Source organism: Neodiprion fabricii, chromosome 5 (assembly GCF_021155785.1).
Source record: "Neodiprion fabricii isolate iyNeoFabr1 chromosome 5, iyNeoFabr1.1, whole genome shotgun sequence".
NCBI classification, from domain to species: domain Eukaryota; kingdom Metazoa; phylum Arthropoda; class Insecta; order Hymenoptera; family Diprionidae; genus Neodiprion; species Neodiprion fabricii.
The window spans coordinates 12,563,258-12,580,347 of NC_060243.1; the positions used below are offsets into that span (position 1 = coordinate 12,563,258).

The 17,090-nt window shown below is 36.6% G+C and overlaps 1 protein-coding gene and 2 long non-coding RNA genes across 5 annotated transcripts; 2 read left to right on the forward strand and 1 right to left on the reverse strand.

Moving 5' to 3' along the window:
* Positions 1 to 1,422: 1,422 nt before the first annotated feature.
* Positions 1,423 to 1,748, reverse strand: LOC124182830. Its single transcript, XR_006870867.1, has 2 exons — positions 1,647 to 1,748; positions 1,423 to 1,563 (listed from the first exon to the last, which is right to left on the reverse strand). It is a non-coding gene; the product is annotated as an uncharacterized LOC124182830 (long non-coding RNA).
* A 4,742-nt stretch (positions 1,749 to 6,490) lies between these two features.
* Positions 6,491 to 8,520, forward strand: LOC124182832. Of its 3 annotated transcripts, XR_006870869.1 has the most exons (5): positions 6,491 to 7,050; positions 7,644 to 7,757; positions 7,874 to 7,994; positions 8,058 to 8,196; positions 8,431 to 8,520. It is a non-coding gene; the product is annotated as an uncharacterized LOC124182832 (long non-coding RNA). The 3 variants fall into 3 exon arrangements; XR_006870870.1 differs by having other exon boundaries at positions 6,495 to 7,050; positions 8,079 to 8,520; XR_006870868.1 differs by having other exon boundaries at positions 6,497 to 7,050; positions 8,058 to 8,520.
* A 5,132-nt stretch (positions 8,521 to 13,652) lies between these two features.
* On the forward strand, positions 13,653 to 15,707 carry LOC124182831. Its single transcript, XM_046570580.1, has 4 exons — positions 13,653 to 13,809; positions 13,995 to 14,460; positions 14,770 to 15,054; positions 15,576 to 15,707. The coding sequence occupies exons 1-4, from the start codon at positions 13,673 to 13,675 to the stop codon at positions 15,585 to 15,587; spliced, it is 900 nt and encodes a 299-aa protein (XP_046426536.1). The 5' UTR covers positions 13,653 to 13,672; the 3' UTR covers positions 15,588 to 15,707.
* Positions 15,708 to 17,090: the final 1,383 nt, after the last annotated feature.

Consider the following 17,090-nt stretch of genomic DNA (forward strand, 5'->3'; position numbering starts at 1 on the left):
GCTCCATCTTTGAACTTTGCGAGATAGTGGGAACGGATCAGCTTTTATACCAACTTTTTCACCCCACCACTGAGCGGGGTATTCGACAATACGATCGTGAACAATCAAGCAGTACGCCGATGTTTCAGCGGAAAAGTTGGCTTTAGCTTCAAATTCAAGACGGATGTCGACAGGTCCGTACTTCAAAGATTCGTTTTGATTTGAACAGTCGACAACGAATAAGGGGACGTCTCGAAGGAATTCGCTCTTTGTCAACAACGGCTCGGGGTTCTCGTCGTGGTAGGTAGCTTGGAAATTTGCGTACATCTCGTACAGGAGCGCGTACAGTAGGGTGCTTTTTTTTCGACTATTTTTTTTTCACTCCCATCGCGAAATTTTGTGGAAAATACCTGAAAAAAAATTCCCTCAAAATTTCAGCCCTTAATATTAATATTAAGTGCTCCCCCGAGGCATGTAAAAATTTCCCGCTTAAAATACACGTAAACTTCAATTTTTTCCTGTAAAACATCTACAGTTCAAAGGCATTTTATCGTATAGTCTAGGACATCAGTAGGTCTTCTTCACAATGAAATGCTCTACAAAAGTGCTCATTGCGGTGAAGTCGTAACTCACACCGGCGGGGTCGTACGGGCCACCCAAACCCAATTTTTTCATGAAATTCTTGTTTTTTTGCCTCTATCTCGTAAATGACAAGAGCTACAAAAAAAAAATGTCGAACAAATTTGTAGGAAATTTAATTTCCTACAAAAAAGTTCCAGAGAACCAAATAGTCTAAGAGCCAGCTTAAATCTGACAACACATTCTTTACGGTATCTGAAATTTCGTCCAGTGAGACTTCTATACCCAGTAAACAAGCAATGGGTACTAGCTAAGCCCGGCCGCGGTAGGTTTGGGGTGCCTCAGGTGAGTCAGGTATGAAAATTAAGTAAATTTTTAAAGTATTTTACGGCGTCTGCCGTTTTAATATGTCATAATATACCTCTAGAAAAATTGAAAAATAAATATGGCTGCTGATTTTGAAGGTTGCAACATCCTGGCAGCCACTTTTCAAAATTCGGAAAAAAAAAAATTTTTAAGTATTTTACGGCGTCAGCCATTTTAATATATTATTTATTGAACTATTTTAAGCCAATATTAAAAATGGCTGACATTTTTTCCGGTTGTAACTATCCGGCTTACAGCGAAACATTACCTGTAGTCCGTGCATATGTATGTTCACAGTTGTAATTTTCACATTCGTCAAGTTTATATAACATTAAAATTATATTAGTCAATGTAAAAAAATTTATAAATACACAATGAAACGAACGATCTACTACTTTAAATGTGTATAATAAAGAAAAAAAGGTTCATTATAAGGCTTTAACAAATATAAAATTATTATAAAGATGGAAAAAAAAAATCAAACATTAATTAGATATATTCATTATTCATATCAGAATATATTTATTTTTGGAAATAATTTATAACAATGAAATAATCATGAAATATTTTATAATTAATTTTCATCATCGGAATCGTCTTCAGAAAGTGACAAGTCATCTTCATCCTCCAAGTCAGATTCTGTAAAAATAAAATACAAATTTTTAAATAAGCTTATGATAATTAAAATGCTGTTACAATAAATGTTACAATGCTGTCATTACCTTCAGGATTTAGAATGAAGTCGCTGACAAAGCAAGGAAGTTGGTCTCCTTCGAACCACTTAAATACGTAACGGTTTTCCATCTCCATCCAGCCGTATTCAATTCCCCAATCTTGGGGATTCAGTGATGTGGGCTCATTCGCATGAGCATTTTTCCAAATGCTGGAAATATAATGCGTCCTCAAAACTTGTTGGTACAGTTCAGATTTACACGGAGGGATCAAACTTGCATCAAAGCTCCGGACTTTTTTATTAAAATTTTCGTTCATATCTACAGCCTTGTAGGAATTAACGAACAGCTGAAATCTCCCATCATCAACATCGATGGATTTTTTAGCATTGTACATACTGCAAGTGTACTTCTGGATAACATTAAACAGTTCACGTATGGTATCCTCAGTCAGGCCAATGTCACCGAAAGCAGCGAATGCTTTTTGAAATTCAACGTTATTTTTTAGTAACGTGAAAGGTTTTTTTTTGCCCCGATTATAAAAAGCTGGATTGAAATCACAACCAGTGAAAGCGTGGAAGCCAATTAAGCTTTTAGCTAAAAGTGGACCAAGTTCTGTGTATATTATGCTGACATCAATAAACCTTTCGTTGTTTCCTGTCCCGGTTAGCATCCAAATGTGAGAAGAAGGATTTTTCAAGTTAACCATGTTGCCCAGCATGATTATTAAAATATCAGTATCTGAACCTCTAATAACAATATTAGACTGATCAATAATGCTACAAGCATGGAAAATAATTTTACTGTCTGCTTCTTCATGAGATTTACAACACAAATCTTCAACGATACTTGACTCGACTTTGCCGTCATTGGATCTATATGAATAACAATTTTTGAAATTCAAATGGATCAATTTATTTCCAATAAACGGCGCAACATCATCCGTTGCCCAATGTATAGTGAAAAATTCAATAAGAGCTTCCTTGAATTTGGTATTTCGCATTTCTTTCGTAAAGTCACTTGATCTGATTTGGTCTGGTCCATAAATCGAGTAATCAATTAGTGGTGCTTCATGTCGAAGACTCCGTTCGTTGTCTTTGATGGAAGGGTACCAATATTGATCAAAGATAACATCTATTCTGGATGCTGAAAATTTAGTAATCATTTGCAAAAATTTCTTTGAAATATTACCAAAAGTCCTGGGTACTTCTTTCATAGCATGTAGAATAAAGAAACCGTCAATCAAATATACATCAGCGTGACTTGGTGGATCATGGTCGATTTTTGCCTCAAGAGATTTAGCAAGCGCTGACTTATCTGTTTTGTGAATTCCTCCGTCCAAATGGCATAGAGAAAGAGGCACAGGAGTTATCAGATATGATAAAATTCTGAGGACATCGATCTTATAGTCCATTGATAGCCCTAACATGCGTCCAAATAAATCCCGCTGTATTTTGATTTCTTGATTTTTTCCTCCAACTTTCACGGTTTTTTTTTCTATCTGACTTGAAAAATTGTGAATTGGTATTTTCTTGATTGCTTTATCAAACCGGTTAATATCTGATGAACATTCAGAAATGAATGCTTTGCGAAGATCATCACCAATCTTTTCAACGTTCAGAAGAAAGTCTTCTACTTGAGTTGAAGCAGCTTTACCAGATGATATGTTAAACAATTGATTCGGAGGTAACTGGGCACTAAATGGATTGATGTATTGATCAAAAGATTTTACAAACTTTTCCAGTTGCTCGCAATTTTTTTTGATGTTCGATGGCTGTAACTCTGCTGAAATATCTTGTTTTTTATTAATGCCTATCTCTTCCAAAACGTGGATGATAATAGTTGATCGAATATCATGACTACGAGCCCAACGTTGACGAGCTGCGATGGAATCTGTCAAATGAGTGATTCCAGTTAGTCGCCTAGCAGCATCCGCATTGATCGTTTGCTCTAGAGTTAAGTCAATCGGCTGCCTCGAAAATGGTTTTCCCGTACATTTAATTCCAAACAACCCTTTTTTAAAATCTTCTTATAGCCCTGGATGAGTTGAAGCAACTTTCATAAGGTTGTAATGATACGTAACCGTCCATCTTGCATAATTTTGGTGATTAAATAAAAAAAATAAGTTTGTAATTTTAGGTAAAATATTTTTGAATAACTCAAAATCTCCCAAACGAATACTTCTGCTAAGAGTTGAATAATAATGTACAAGCTTTACGTACACCATATAAAACTGAGCAGTTTTACCAAAATCACCATGGAGAGTTTGTTCCTCAAATTTAGCATAATTTGCACACAATTCTTTGAGTTTTTCGTCGTGAATAAAAAATATTGGTGTTTGGCAAGATTTTAATCTTTGCAATTCTTGAAATATATCATCAGTTATTTCAATTTTTTCCTGTTCCAAGAAAGATCGGAAATGAAGAATTTGCAATCCTAAGGCCATCATAGGATGTAACCTCTTACACCGGTTAAAATGTTTGCCATCTAAAAAACTTGCTACAGACCCACTCGCAAGCAACTCACTCTCAACCATAATTGTTGACAGTCCACAACCATCAATGAATTTCCCAATAACTTTAAAATAAGATTGCATGATGTGAAAAGAACCCAAATGTATAAATAACTTGGAAAATTTTGGACTTGTCTGAGTGGCTTCAATTTGAAAAGCAATTTTTGCTATAGCCAAGTCGTATGTTACTTGCATGTAAGGTTGGTTGATTTCTTCTAAAATTTTCATACATTGCTCCATTGTTTCTAAAACTACTGGGTGAGCTGTTGGAGATGCATTAATTGGAGTCAGATAAGAAATTAATTGCTGAGGACTGTCATCTTTTGTTACAGCACTGTTAAAACCTGCCCACATTGGGATATCTGGTAAATGTACAGCATGGCTAAGCATCCAAACAGTATCGATACGATTGTACAGATCTTCATGGATGACAATATTTTTTTCTTCTCTTTCAGAAACTTCAGGTTGAAAACCACTGCTCATTTTACTTTTTTTAGGAAAGAACGGTAATTCCGGATCAATTGCTTCAAAAGATCGTCTTCGACGTCTTTTAGAATGGATTACTCGCAAATCATCTACATCTTCGATTTCTTCAACATTTTCAAGGGTAGGATCGATGTTTTGATATATTATCCCTACTGTATCATGAAGAGTATCTTTGCCGGTTTTCGTATCAACAAATCTATCAAAATTATCATATACAATATCCACCGACAAATTATCAGTTCTATTGATGATTTCTGGACACAGTCCAGCTCGAGAAGTCGATGTATATGTTGCTTCAGTCTCAAGTTCTTCAATTGCATTGTAGCTAATGCAATGTCCGTAGCGGTTGATGATATCAACTACCTTACGGCTGCTAGTGAGACTTTTCAAAGTCATACTTAAACATATATGTTTGGGAGTTTTAAGATTTCCATTGTGAGTCATGTAAATTAAGTCTTGGCTCACAGAATTGACATGACGTTTGAAACTCTCACTTTGTTGTCGTTTGCGAAAATAACTTCCAATAACTGAAGCCACAAAATCTGATAAGTTTGATGGGACTGAACATTCACCTTGGATCAATTTTTGACTATTTAAATTATCTGGGAGTTTCGATTTTTCAATGTTCATTATTTCTTTATGTAAAATCGAGGCTGCTGCTTGTAAAATGTCTCTTTCTTTTAAATGAGCAAATAAAGATTCATCTATAGAAGTGATGTCTTTCGGTGCAATTACTTTTTTATGACCTGATTGTAGTATTTGAATATTCCCAGCAAATTGAACACGAATTTGTTCTTCTAAATATTGTGATGAAATTACTGAACTTAAGGTATGTCCCATATCATTACTTAACTCGCTGAAATAATCGATATATTGCCTATGCAGAAATGAAAGAAAATAACAACGTCCTTTTTTAATTACATTTTCTTCGATCAAAGTGCATATTTCCTGAAAAACAGTTTGGTGATATTCACGGGAAATATGCCACGATGTTTTAACAGGACTTTTTTATAATTTTTTTTTGTTTCTGGTGTCTGTTCGGCACTTTTCATGGTAATATATTTTATTACTCGTAATATTCTGCAGCTTATCCAACATTTCATTGTAATAGTCTGAATTAATTTTAAGATTCTTCATAATACTTTCTTCAAACTGGTGTTTATTACAACTGCGCAAATTTTCTATTTTACCATGAAATTTTTTATTTTTTTTCTCACAAAAAAAACAAATATAACCTTTTACGATTGGACTTTCATTTTCTGCCGTTAAAATATCCGTTGGTGAATTTAATAAATCAGAATCTTTAACGAAGCCTGCTTCCAACGATGTATCCAGTTGAGAATCATTACCCTCTATTACAACTTCGTCTAGTACAGAGGAATCTATAGATGAATCAACATTTTGAGTCACAGTTTCGGCAATCATAGAATTGTCTGTTGACGTTGACGGCTGCTGAGCAGATAGTGATTCCGTTGATAACGTATTAGATTGAGATGTTGAAGGCGCAACATCTTTTATTTTTGTATCTTTCTTTTCATAAAACTTCGTCTTTAAAGCTGTGAAAATCCGATAACAACTGCGATGATATCCACAGTCATAAAGATCTGAAGGTAAAATTACATCTTTGTATTTTAGGTTATGATGTTTTCGTAAGTCTAGAATACGCTGACACCTTTTTAAAGTTTCTTCAGAAAATAAAAGCACTTTTTCGTCTTTTTCCGAGGCACAAATCACACACTTTAAATTATCAGCCATATTGAAAAAGTAGTGGAAAATAAATTAACAATCAATAAATGCAATAAAAACTATTCACAGTATTATGTCTCTATACTTTCAACATGCAACTGCACTGTAAAAAATAAGGGTTAATTTAACCGTCACATGGGTAGGTAATTTTTCATCATTCAACTGTAAATCAGTTTTACCTCCCCACTGGTCTTTTACAATCGATCGTCTACCCATACAGACATTTTTTACTACCCAAGTTATACGTAATTTTCGCATACAGACAGATAAATTTTGGTGCCGAACTGTAAATTCAGCATTTGGGTATGCGTTTTGGCTAAACGTACCCAAAGTGGTAAAATTATCTATCTGCATCACCGATAAAATAATGTGTGCGACGCGCATACCGACTGAAATTCGGCAAAACTTAGGCGTTCGCGAACGATCTTTTCGGTAGATAAATTAAATGGATGTGATTTTCGTTACGAAATTTACAGCAGTTGTATTCTGGCAACATAATAATTCAGATTCAAGTTTAGTTTCAAGTGAGAATGTGAAAAATTTTCTGTGACCACCCAAGTTATGCTGAGTTTTGCGTAGTCTGAGATGGCGCTTCCATCGCAGACGGGAGATACGCAAGAAGCGTTTAGACACGCTTCCGCGTTGTGTGTGCGGTTAAGTAGGTGGAGTGGATCAAGTGGAATTTTTTGCATTTTTCATCAGAGAATAAAGGTATGTGATATCAATTGACATTGCGTTTGGGGTTTGGGGTACGAGTAGCAACGCATGTTTTGGTGTAGATGGTGGAGTTTGCTTCTATTTCACGTATGTAGTTCTCAAACTAACTTTTTAAGGTTAGGTTCGAAGGTACTTGCTTCAGCCTGATCGTCGAGTTCTTCTCTTTTTTCAAATTTTTTTTCTTTTATACTGATCAGAGTATTGTTTCCAAGTTACAGCTATCAAGTATAATATTTACTCATTGATTGATGACTGTGTTTTGTTATTGATTGTCAAATTGTTTTGTTGCCATTTTTTTGTAAATATATTTATCAACTTTTACGCTTGTTCGTTGTCACTTTTCAGTATATAATTTCACCCAACCCATCAATTGATTTATTAAATTACTGCGATTATCTTATAACCTTCAGATCAGAACTGGACTAATCTCTTCAAATAATTACTTGTTTTTTTTTCAACATGATTTTCTCCATAATTTATATTGTAGATTCAAATGAACTAAGAAGTGATAGAGACAAATAATAATATGTAGTATAAATTTATACGTATTTTAAATTTTGCAAATCCAAATAATTTCATGGACAAAGGTTCGTGGGCAAGAATACGGATCCATCTGGCGAAATGAGTTTTGCGATTGTCTCATCGGACCGCACCCTCTGATTGAGTGAAATCATTTTACTATGATTTATTGAAGGACCTTAGTAAGTACATAGACCAGGCAGATGCGTTATTCGTCTGTCTCCCTAACCAAAGGTTTCGGCAGATTTTCATAGTTTGCATTAAAACGCTTGACTCTGAGTTTCTAAATATTCCCTAGGTTGCCATGCTATGCCGACAATGATTCGTAATCTTGCACGTTGCACTTCCTTTGAACCGTTCCAGCTTACTGCGCTGACCATTGACTCTTATCTTTCAAACCACGCCTTCGTTTAAGCCAAGTAAGTACTAAGCTCCAAACTAAAAAATTAATAATATGACATTCATCCCAATGGTCTATTTAGATATCCATGATTTTCTGAAAGCTTCTGTTTCGATCAGACTTAAGCTAACTATGCTAAGCCACAACTCATCTTCTGCTTGAATGACTCACAAGCACGTACCATCTCTCCGGCTCATCAATTTGAACAGGACTTTTATGAGGTAATCTCCCAGGCTACAACTTGCAGTCAGTTATACCATATACATTATAATGGGCCTTGGTACTCCCAGCGAGCCTCAAGTTATAGTATTATGAAGCGGCAGATGAATGAACATTTGGCAGGGGCGACAATACTTTATACTCCTTTTTGGGATTGAGTCTGTCATTATATTCTGCTATTATGGTATCACATAATTGAAATAAGAGTGAGCATGCTAAAAAATTACATTTCACAGGTATAGAATACCTGTATGATAACCAAAATACATTATCGAAGGCTATGCGATAGTCAAAATAATGAAAGTGCAAGAGAATGGTAAAATAGCAAATCAGAGCACTTAATGAAATCCCAAATAGAATCTTAATACTCAATCATGCTCATAGTATCAGGTAAAAATTGTTTGACGAGCTCTTTAGCCTCCAGTGAACTTGGAAAAACCTTTCGCCATATTGAAATAGCCCTCAGCAGCCCATGCCTTCGGCTTAGAAATAATCTCTATGTTGACCAGATATTTTTAAACTTACGGATTCAGGTAAAAATGCTTTATATATGACTTTACCGTGAGTAACACTGGATCAGGGCCGATCCGTTCACCAAAGATGGCGGCTGCGTGGCCGTAAACTGCCAGTAGTTCCCAGTTTTCAGACCCGCACAGAGAGGGGTTTCAACCATGCCTCATTCAAGCTACAGAAGAAACAGAGAAAGATGGAATTCTTTGTGGAAGAGTCGACGGAGAGTTCTTAGCCTCAAGTCTACAGAGATGAGATTCTCCACGTCAAGTCTATGGAGAGGAAATTCTCTGTCGACGCCTCAAGTCTACGGAGAGGAAATTCTCTGTCTACGCCTCAAGTCTACGGAGACTAGATTCTTCGCCTCAAGTTTACCAAGAGGAAATTCTCCGGCAACTCTTTCACAAAGAATTGAGGCGTCGTCAGAGAATTTCCTCTCTGTAGACTTGAGGCGAAGAATCTAGTCTCCGTAGACTTGAGGCTAAGAACTCTCCGTCGACTCTTCGACGAAGAATGCCATCTTTCTCTGTTTCTTCTGTAGCTTGAATGAAACATGGTTGAAAATCCTCTCTGTGCGGGTCAGAAAACTGGGAATCACTGGCAGTCTACGGCCACGCCGCCGCCATCTTTGGTAAACGGATCGGCCCGCATCCAGTGTTACTCCTGGTATATATATAAAAACATCTACCATCATATACAACTATATACAACTTTATTTAACTATATATAACTATATGTGGATCATGTATAATTATTGTACACAACTACATATAATATATGACTTTATATAGATCTATACAATTACATGATGCGATTGTATAGACCTATATAAAGTTATATATTATATGTAGGTGTATATAACTGTATATGTTTTGCATTTAATCATATGTAAACCATTTTTACACAGGGAGCTTATTTAGTTTACTATACCCCAAACAGGAGATGCAGTCATACAGTTCTAGCGTTACCATTTTCACCATTTTTTATTGTTTCAATCACTGCCATGTGAAAAGACTTTATTTGATGATAGTGTTTAGTAAGGTTAGGTCTGGTTGTGAGAATACTGAAGCAGAGAATAATAATTTAACGCGAAGTTTTTCTTTCGCAGTTACCTGAATGGTGCAACGATGGACTTAACGTGTAAACTATGCTCCTTCAAAACGTCAATGGCACAGAATTTTGGAGCACATTTCAACCTGTGCCATAAAGTATCAGCTCATTCGTTAATGATGTGTGGTGCCATGGACTGTTACGCACAATTCCACTCTTTGGAGCGTTATATTCAACACATCAATATAAACCACACTAGACCTATAACTCAACTCAACGTAGAGCGAACGAACAACCCTGTAGCTGCAACGGAGCATCAGCAACTGTCCTCTCAAGATCCTTCAGATTCCGAATTGCTCATTCAGTGCCCCCATCCATCATGTTCTTATAAATGCACTTCCAAAAGTACTCTACGATCACATCGGTTCAGATATCATAAATCAGCCACTCTTCCTGAAACTTCTGCAAATCCTACTGCAACTACTGATAATGATCTATCTCAATACACGCATCAAGAACCCTGCAGTGGTGCACTTAGTTTTTACTCTCAGGGAATTGAAGCCCAGGACACTCAAGTTCCAAATGATGGCGGCGGTATTGAAGCTGATTTCAACTCAGAAGAAATACTTTTCAATAAATTTGTGCACATTTATCTTACTTTGACATCCAAGTTCCATATTCCTGATTCAACTCTTGATTATATCATCAACGATTACCATTTGCTGCTAAAACATTCATTGGGATTATTAAGTACAAAGTTACTTTCAAAACTTACATCGTTTGGAATTGACTGTGATCCACTGAAGCCTCTGATAGAAAGTATTTTTTCCGAAGATACTTTGATTCGATTACATAGTGCTGATGGTCCAATGCGCTCTCGATATATGAGGCGTCAGCAGTATACGAAATTATTTGAGTTTGTGAATCCCATATCGTATAATCTAGGTCTGAATCAAAATAATGTACAGAGAAAATATCATTATGTATCGATTGAAAAAACCTTGAAAGCTTTCTTCGATGATACATCAGTTTATGAACAGTACACTGAAAGGAAGAATAAGGAAGTGACACGATCACATGTGCTAACGGATATCGAGGATGGCTCCCTTTTTCAGACTCATCCAGTGTTTTCCTCCGATCCAAGCAGTATTCAATTAATTATATACCAAGATGACATGGAAATAGTGAACCCACTAGGATCTGGAAAAGGTGTTTACAAACTCACCGCTTATTATTATACATTGGCCAATCTGCATCCCTGGAGTCGGTCGTCCGTTGACCCGCTGCAGCTGATTTTGCTCTGCAGAGAAACTGATGTGGCCTACTTTGGTTTGCCACGTGTACTGAAACCTCTAATTGATGAATTGAAAAAACTTGAAGACCATGGTCTTGAAATACGAGGGCAAAATTTGAAAGTCAATATCCTTGTACTGTTGGGTGATAATCTTGGCACTCACACAGTCAGTGGCTTCGTTGAAAACTTTAGTACCGCAAAATATTTTTGCAGATATTGTGAAGAAAGTCGTGATGAGTGGTTCTCAAGAATGAATCGAGTGAGTGCAGGTAATTCTAATAATCCGCAATCTGATGTTGAAAGTGAGGCCAGCAGTAGTGAAAGTGAAATCAGTTGTTATACCAGTTCTACAGAGGAAGAAGGTTCTGAAAATGATGAAACTCAAAGAGTGCCTCGCCCTGTCGATTGTGATTTGAGCGAAGAAGAAGAAGTGGAAGAAAGAAGTATAAGAAATATTGAAAATGATGTCGAAGAAGAAGATCGGGAGCTGCCATTTGTAGCACCTATGCGTACAAAAGAAGCTTATAATATGTGCGTCGCAGGGCTTGTGAATCGACCAGAGGGTGTAAAAGGTATCGTTGCTGACTCTCAATTCAACAAACTCATACATTATCATGTTGTCGGAGCGACACCACCTTGTCTTCCACATGATATATTGGAGGGTTTGGGTGCACATGACGCAAAATTAGCCGTGACCTATCTATCCAAAAAATACAAATTCACCATTGAATCACTCAATCGTAAAATTGCGTCTTTTTCATTCGTTGGAGACGAGAGTCGTGATAGACCTTCAAAGATTGGTGAAAGAAGTAAAACATTAGGAGGACAAGCAGTGCAAAACTGGGTGCTTATCAGGTTTTTGCCCATGCTGATCGGTAACGCAGTTACAAATAAGAAAGATCCTGTGTGGAGGATGGTTCTTTTGCTCATAGAAATCTTGCAAATGATTACTTCACCTAAGATATCGTCAAATATACTGCCCGATCTTCATAATCAAATTCAACAATATCTACATCTGAGGAAGATCAATTTTCCAAGCATGAAACTGCGACCAAAACATCATTTTTTGGAGCATTATCCCAAACTCATCTCAATTTTCGGACCACTTATGAGACTCTCTACTCTCAGATTTGAATCAAAACATACATTTTTCAAACCTGCTGTACGAAGTCAGAAAAATTTCAAGAATATCACAAAATCCCTTACCTTGTCACATCAACTGCTGCAAAGTTCTCTCTCAATCAATAATCTGTTCAATAATTACCCAGTGTTAAAAGATGATTTGCCCTTTCGGCAATGCGTTCTTGAGGATGGAGCTTTACAGTGTGTTTTGAATGCATTTGGCCAAGAGTTCGCTAACTCCATGTCGGCCAGTGAAAAGCTATCCTATCATGGCACGGCATACGAAAAGGGCAAGATTCTAGTTGCCAACACTAAAGATCACCCTGTTCTTGATTTGTGTAAAATCATACTATTTCTTACACGGGGGAAAGCTGTATACGCTGTCGGTGAGTATATACCTTGTGCTTTGAATCTATGTGTGCATGGTCTTATATGATTTCATACGTATACCTATATTTTTTTGCAGGCAAGAAATATGAGGGCTTACTAGACCCAGACCTTCAATTATATCAGCTGAAATACACTGGTACTTATATTCTTGTATCTCTGTCTGAGATCGCAGATTACGTCCCCTATTCAATCTACCGAAGAGGAACGAATCGTGTGATTGTGTTGAAACACTTATTTTTTCTCGGCAAATCTGAGACTGCATCATCTGGAAGGGCTACCTAAACAACGATATACCTATAATGTATTCTATATATATACAGTACTCTTTTTGCACTTTTACATACGTGGTATACGCAAATATTTGTATTCATGGTTCACGTAGTCGCAGTAGATTATTTCACTTTACGCTTCATGTAGTACTGTAGAATATTGAGCTTAACCATTCGCTAAGAGAGCAGCATGTTATCATTTTCGACAAATTTTCATCGTCTCTTTATGTTTAGATGAGTGCCGTCGATAACATTGACAATACCACCAGTGATCTGGATAGCGATGTCGATGAGTACAGCACAAATGATGATCGACCAATAAATGAGCAAAATGGAGTTGAGAAATTTAGTAATGACCTAGGCCACGCAACGACTGAGAAGTCAAATAGTGCATCAACCAGTAGGACCGAGATTAATGATCGTAACCACAGTGGAAATAATGATAATACCATGCAAGTAGATGCAAGCATGAAGATGATACTTGAGAAGCTCACTCCATACCTGCAAACTGCAGAAGACAAAACAGTGCTTTTAGAAAGACTCTTCACCTTAGGTATTAAAACTCTGTCAGACCTAAAATTCGTCACAAATATGGAGAAAGATTTTTCTGGGGTAATAAAACCCATTCAATGTCGCCGTCTGAAAGCTGAACTGTTAAAAGGTACATATGTTGACTATGATTGAAATATTCTGAGCCCTGTGTTAGTTTTTGGTCCAATTTATCACAAGTCTTACAAATTGCGAGATTCCACTTGCTCGCAATGTTTACGGTAAGGTTTATATTATAGTATTTCGTCTTTAGAGGATGCAGATTCGAGTGAATCTGGCACTCAGAATGTATCTATGTGCCGAGTTATTGATGCAAACAAGCTTTTCTCAAAACAGTTTATGGAAAAATTAACAGGATCACAGAGATTAAGCAATTCTGATCGACTAAAATTTGTTAGGAGAGTGGGGGACGAAGTATATGATAATATGCGGTAAGACTTTGACCCTTTTTTAATGCTTGCAGTCAATCCACCCGTAAATTGCCATATGTATGCTCAAATTTTTATAAATTATGTAAACCGTGCATTCTCATTTTCTTACCGTCTCCAGGTATCTCCTATGATTCAACTTTTCAACCTCCGAATCGTTGATTGCTAATTATTGGCTTATTTTATAGGCCTGTAACAAAACACACGTGCATAAGGATCGCAGCGGGCTTGATTAAAAACTATGAAGGAGCTTTAGATTTTTTGAAGCATGATGAAGTAGGGGTTGACTCCTTGGCCACGCAAATTCATGCACACGCATCGTACATGAAAAAGCTTGATAATAAAAGAAAAAGCCTTGTGGAGGATGATCCAGATGATCCTGCAGAAAAGAAGGCAAGCCGAAAGAGATTTTCAGTTCGAGAAAATTTCGGTATCAATAAAGATATGGACCTGCCCAATGAACTGCCGGAGGATGAAACTGTGGATAGCCAGAAAGAAAAACAAAAACGGATGCAACAAATGGCTGAAACTGGGGAAATTGATATGCGACTCGTGATACAATTCATGATTAAGACATATCCCTCGCAACGTGCTTCCATCGCCCAAGGTCTCAACATGGAGGATATCATCAAACTCTGGCCGTTTATTGGCTATGTAAGTTTTTTCAAGATACTACTGAAGTTGTAGCTTACATGATCAATGCTAATGTTCTGTAGATAAATATCAGCAAACATAACAGAGAAAGTGTTTTAGACCAACCGAGTATGGTGGAAAAACGCATTCTGTCACGTGTGGCAAACTTTTGATTGGGTTCTAGAATAAGAATCTGCTTTGCATGTTATTTATTACTGAAACTATGTACATATCATGTAGAATTTGAAATACTATTACACTTTTCACGGTTCTTACCCAATTTTTGTTTGTAAATTTCAGAGTAGTATTTTTTTTGTCCTTTGATTACAGTTCGCCGTTTTGAAACAACATTTCTTTACTCTTATCCCAGAGATTGAACAGGTGAAGGTTGGAGATAACTTGAACGAAATCGTTTCAAAAATGTTGCAATTTTTGAGGGCAGACAGTAGCAAAACAAGGAAGGGCAAATTGGGTATTGCTACAAACAATATACTCGAAATTCTGAAGCGCTTTGATAAGCAGCAGCCTACTACAAATTTGCAACGAATTGCTATGACTATGTGTCTTGGTGAAAGGATGCAGCAAGACATGACCAAGATTTTTATTTTCTTCGAGGTACGTACAGAACTGCTCCCAACAGTTTTTGATAAAGTATGTAATAAAAACAACTCTTTTCTGTAATACCTATGCAAATTTTGTGTGCAGTTGTGAGCTTTGCTGCAAGAGTATCTTGTATCTTCGATATACAGTACTTTGTTACGCTTTTAGAGCATCTTCTGCCAAGAAAATATGATGTTCATTGACATAAGTCTTTGTTTACTTTCTCTGATAAAATACTGCGCACATGAAAATGTAGGGTTAATTCTCAAAAAGATTGGTATTGGTACTTTGATTTTCACAATGGTACTTTGTTGGACAGGAAACTACTAGCTTTGATGAAATCCAGGCTTCATCGAAATTGCCTGATAGCGGAAAGCCTATAGTAGCCGTCCTTGGTAATTTTACTTCGACTATGCTTCACCTTCTACAATTATGTACTTTCAGCTGTTTCTCTTCAAATAATATCTACAGTACATTTCATAGCAAGGGATATCGGAAATATTCCTTGGAAGTATTGAAAACTTTCTCTTTTCAAGGATCTGATCTGATGAACAACCCGAAGTGCTATGTCGTCGTCGAAAAGAGATGTATCAGCCCTGAAAAGATCTCCCCATTCAAAGCTCTCATGCTGACTTTCATGGCTTACTTTGTATTCAAAATCACCTACCCACAAGAAGTTGGTGGCCTGCTTGAATTCTTCCAAAGGTCAGAGATTTTCATTTTTATTCGGTCATTCGACAGGAAAATTCCCATCAAGAAGATTGTCAGATTCAAAATTGTATATCCTCTATGAATAGGGCTATCTACGACATCAAGGGAGATGAAACTACAAAGAGTAGTAGCAGGGTGGAAAGAAGAAAGTCAGCAAAAGGAGTGTTGTTCAAAAATCCACCAATGATTTCTCCACAATTCAAAACGTTAATGCGGGATTTTGATAATTATCGGAGCTTGTGGGGTATTTAGATTATAGGGTATTTTGAGCATATAAATGTATATACTCAACAACTACCAAATAAATATAGCATTCATATAGTTTACGTCCTAGGTTAAGCATGTAAATCTGTACCTAAACACTACCGAAGAAAAATATCATAAGTTTGAAATAAATGTATCATTTGCTATCACTAATTCATTTCTAATGCCATAAATTTGTTGATGCGGGTAGTTCAAATCACCTATCACGCAGATTGAATTTACCTACACGGGTTGTAAAATCCACTCTGTTCACCTCGGAGTTATTTTTACCCTTCAACGAGGATAATCTTGATTTATGTCCCCACATACTACGTAAATTTATCGACCCAAAAAAAAAATAAAACTACATACCCATGGGTAGGCATATTTCTCTACCTAGACTAGGTAACAAGGCGTTGCACCACCCACACGGGTAAATTTACCCTCAAAATTTTTTACAGTGTGACTAAAATATATTTGTCCGTAAACCGTTGGGCCTGGTGTGCCTTTGTGTTCGTAAAAGGAACTAAATCCCCACCACTCAGCCCTAACATAAAAGGAGAAAATGTTTGACTAAAGAGATAGAGAGAGAGAGCATAAACTACTACTCTTACTGTACATGTTTTCTAAGCATAGACTGCAGGTAATGTTTCGCTGTAAACCGGATAGTTACAACCGGAAAAAATGTCAGCCATTTTTAATATTGGCTTAAAATAGTTCAATAAATAATATATTAAAATGGCTGACGCCGTAAAATACTTAAAAATTTTTTTTTTTTCCGAATTTTGAAAAGTGGCTGCCAGGATGTTGCAACCTTCAAAATCAGCAGCCATATTTATTTTTCAATTTTTCTAGAGGTATATTATGACATATTAAAACGGCAGACGCCGTAAAATACTTTAAAAATTTACTTAATTTTCATACCTGACTCACCTGAGGCACCCCAAACCTACCGCGGCCGGGCTTAGCTAGTACCCATTGCTTGTTTACTGGGTATAGAAGTCTCACTGGACGAAATTTCAGATACCGTAAAGAATGTGTTGTCAGATTTAAGCTGGCTCTTAGACTAAAATTGCTAACATCGATATTTATTGAGA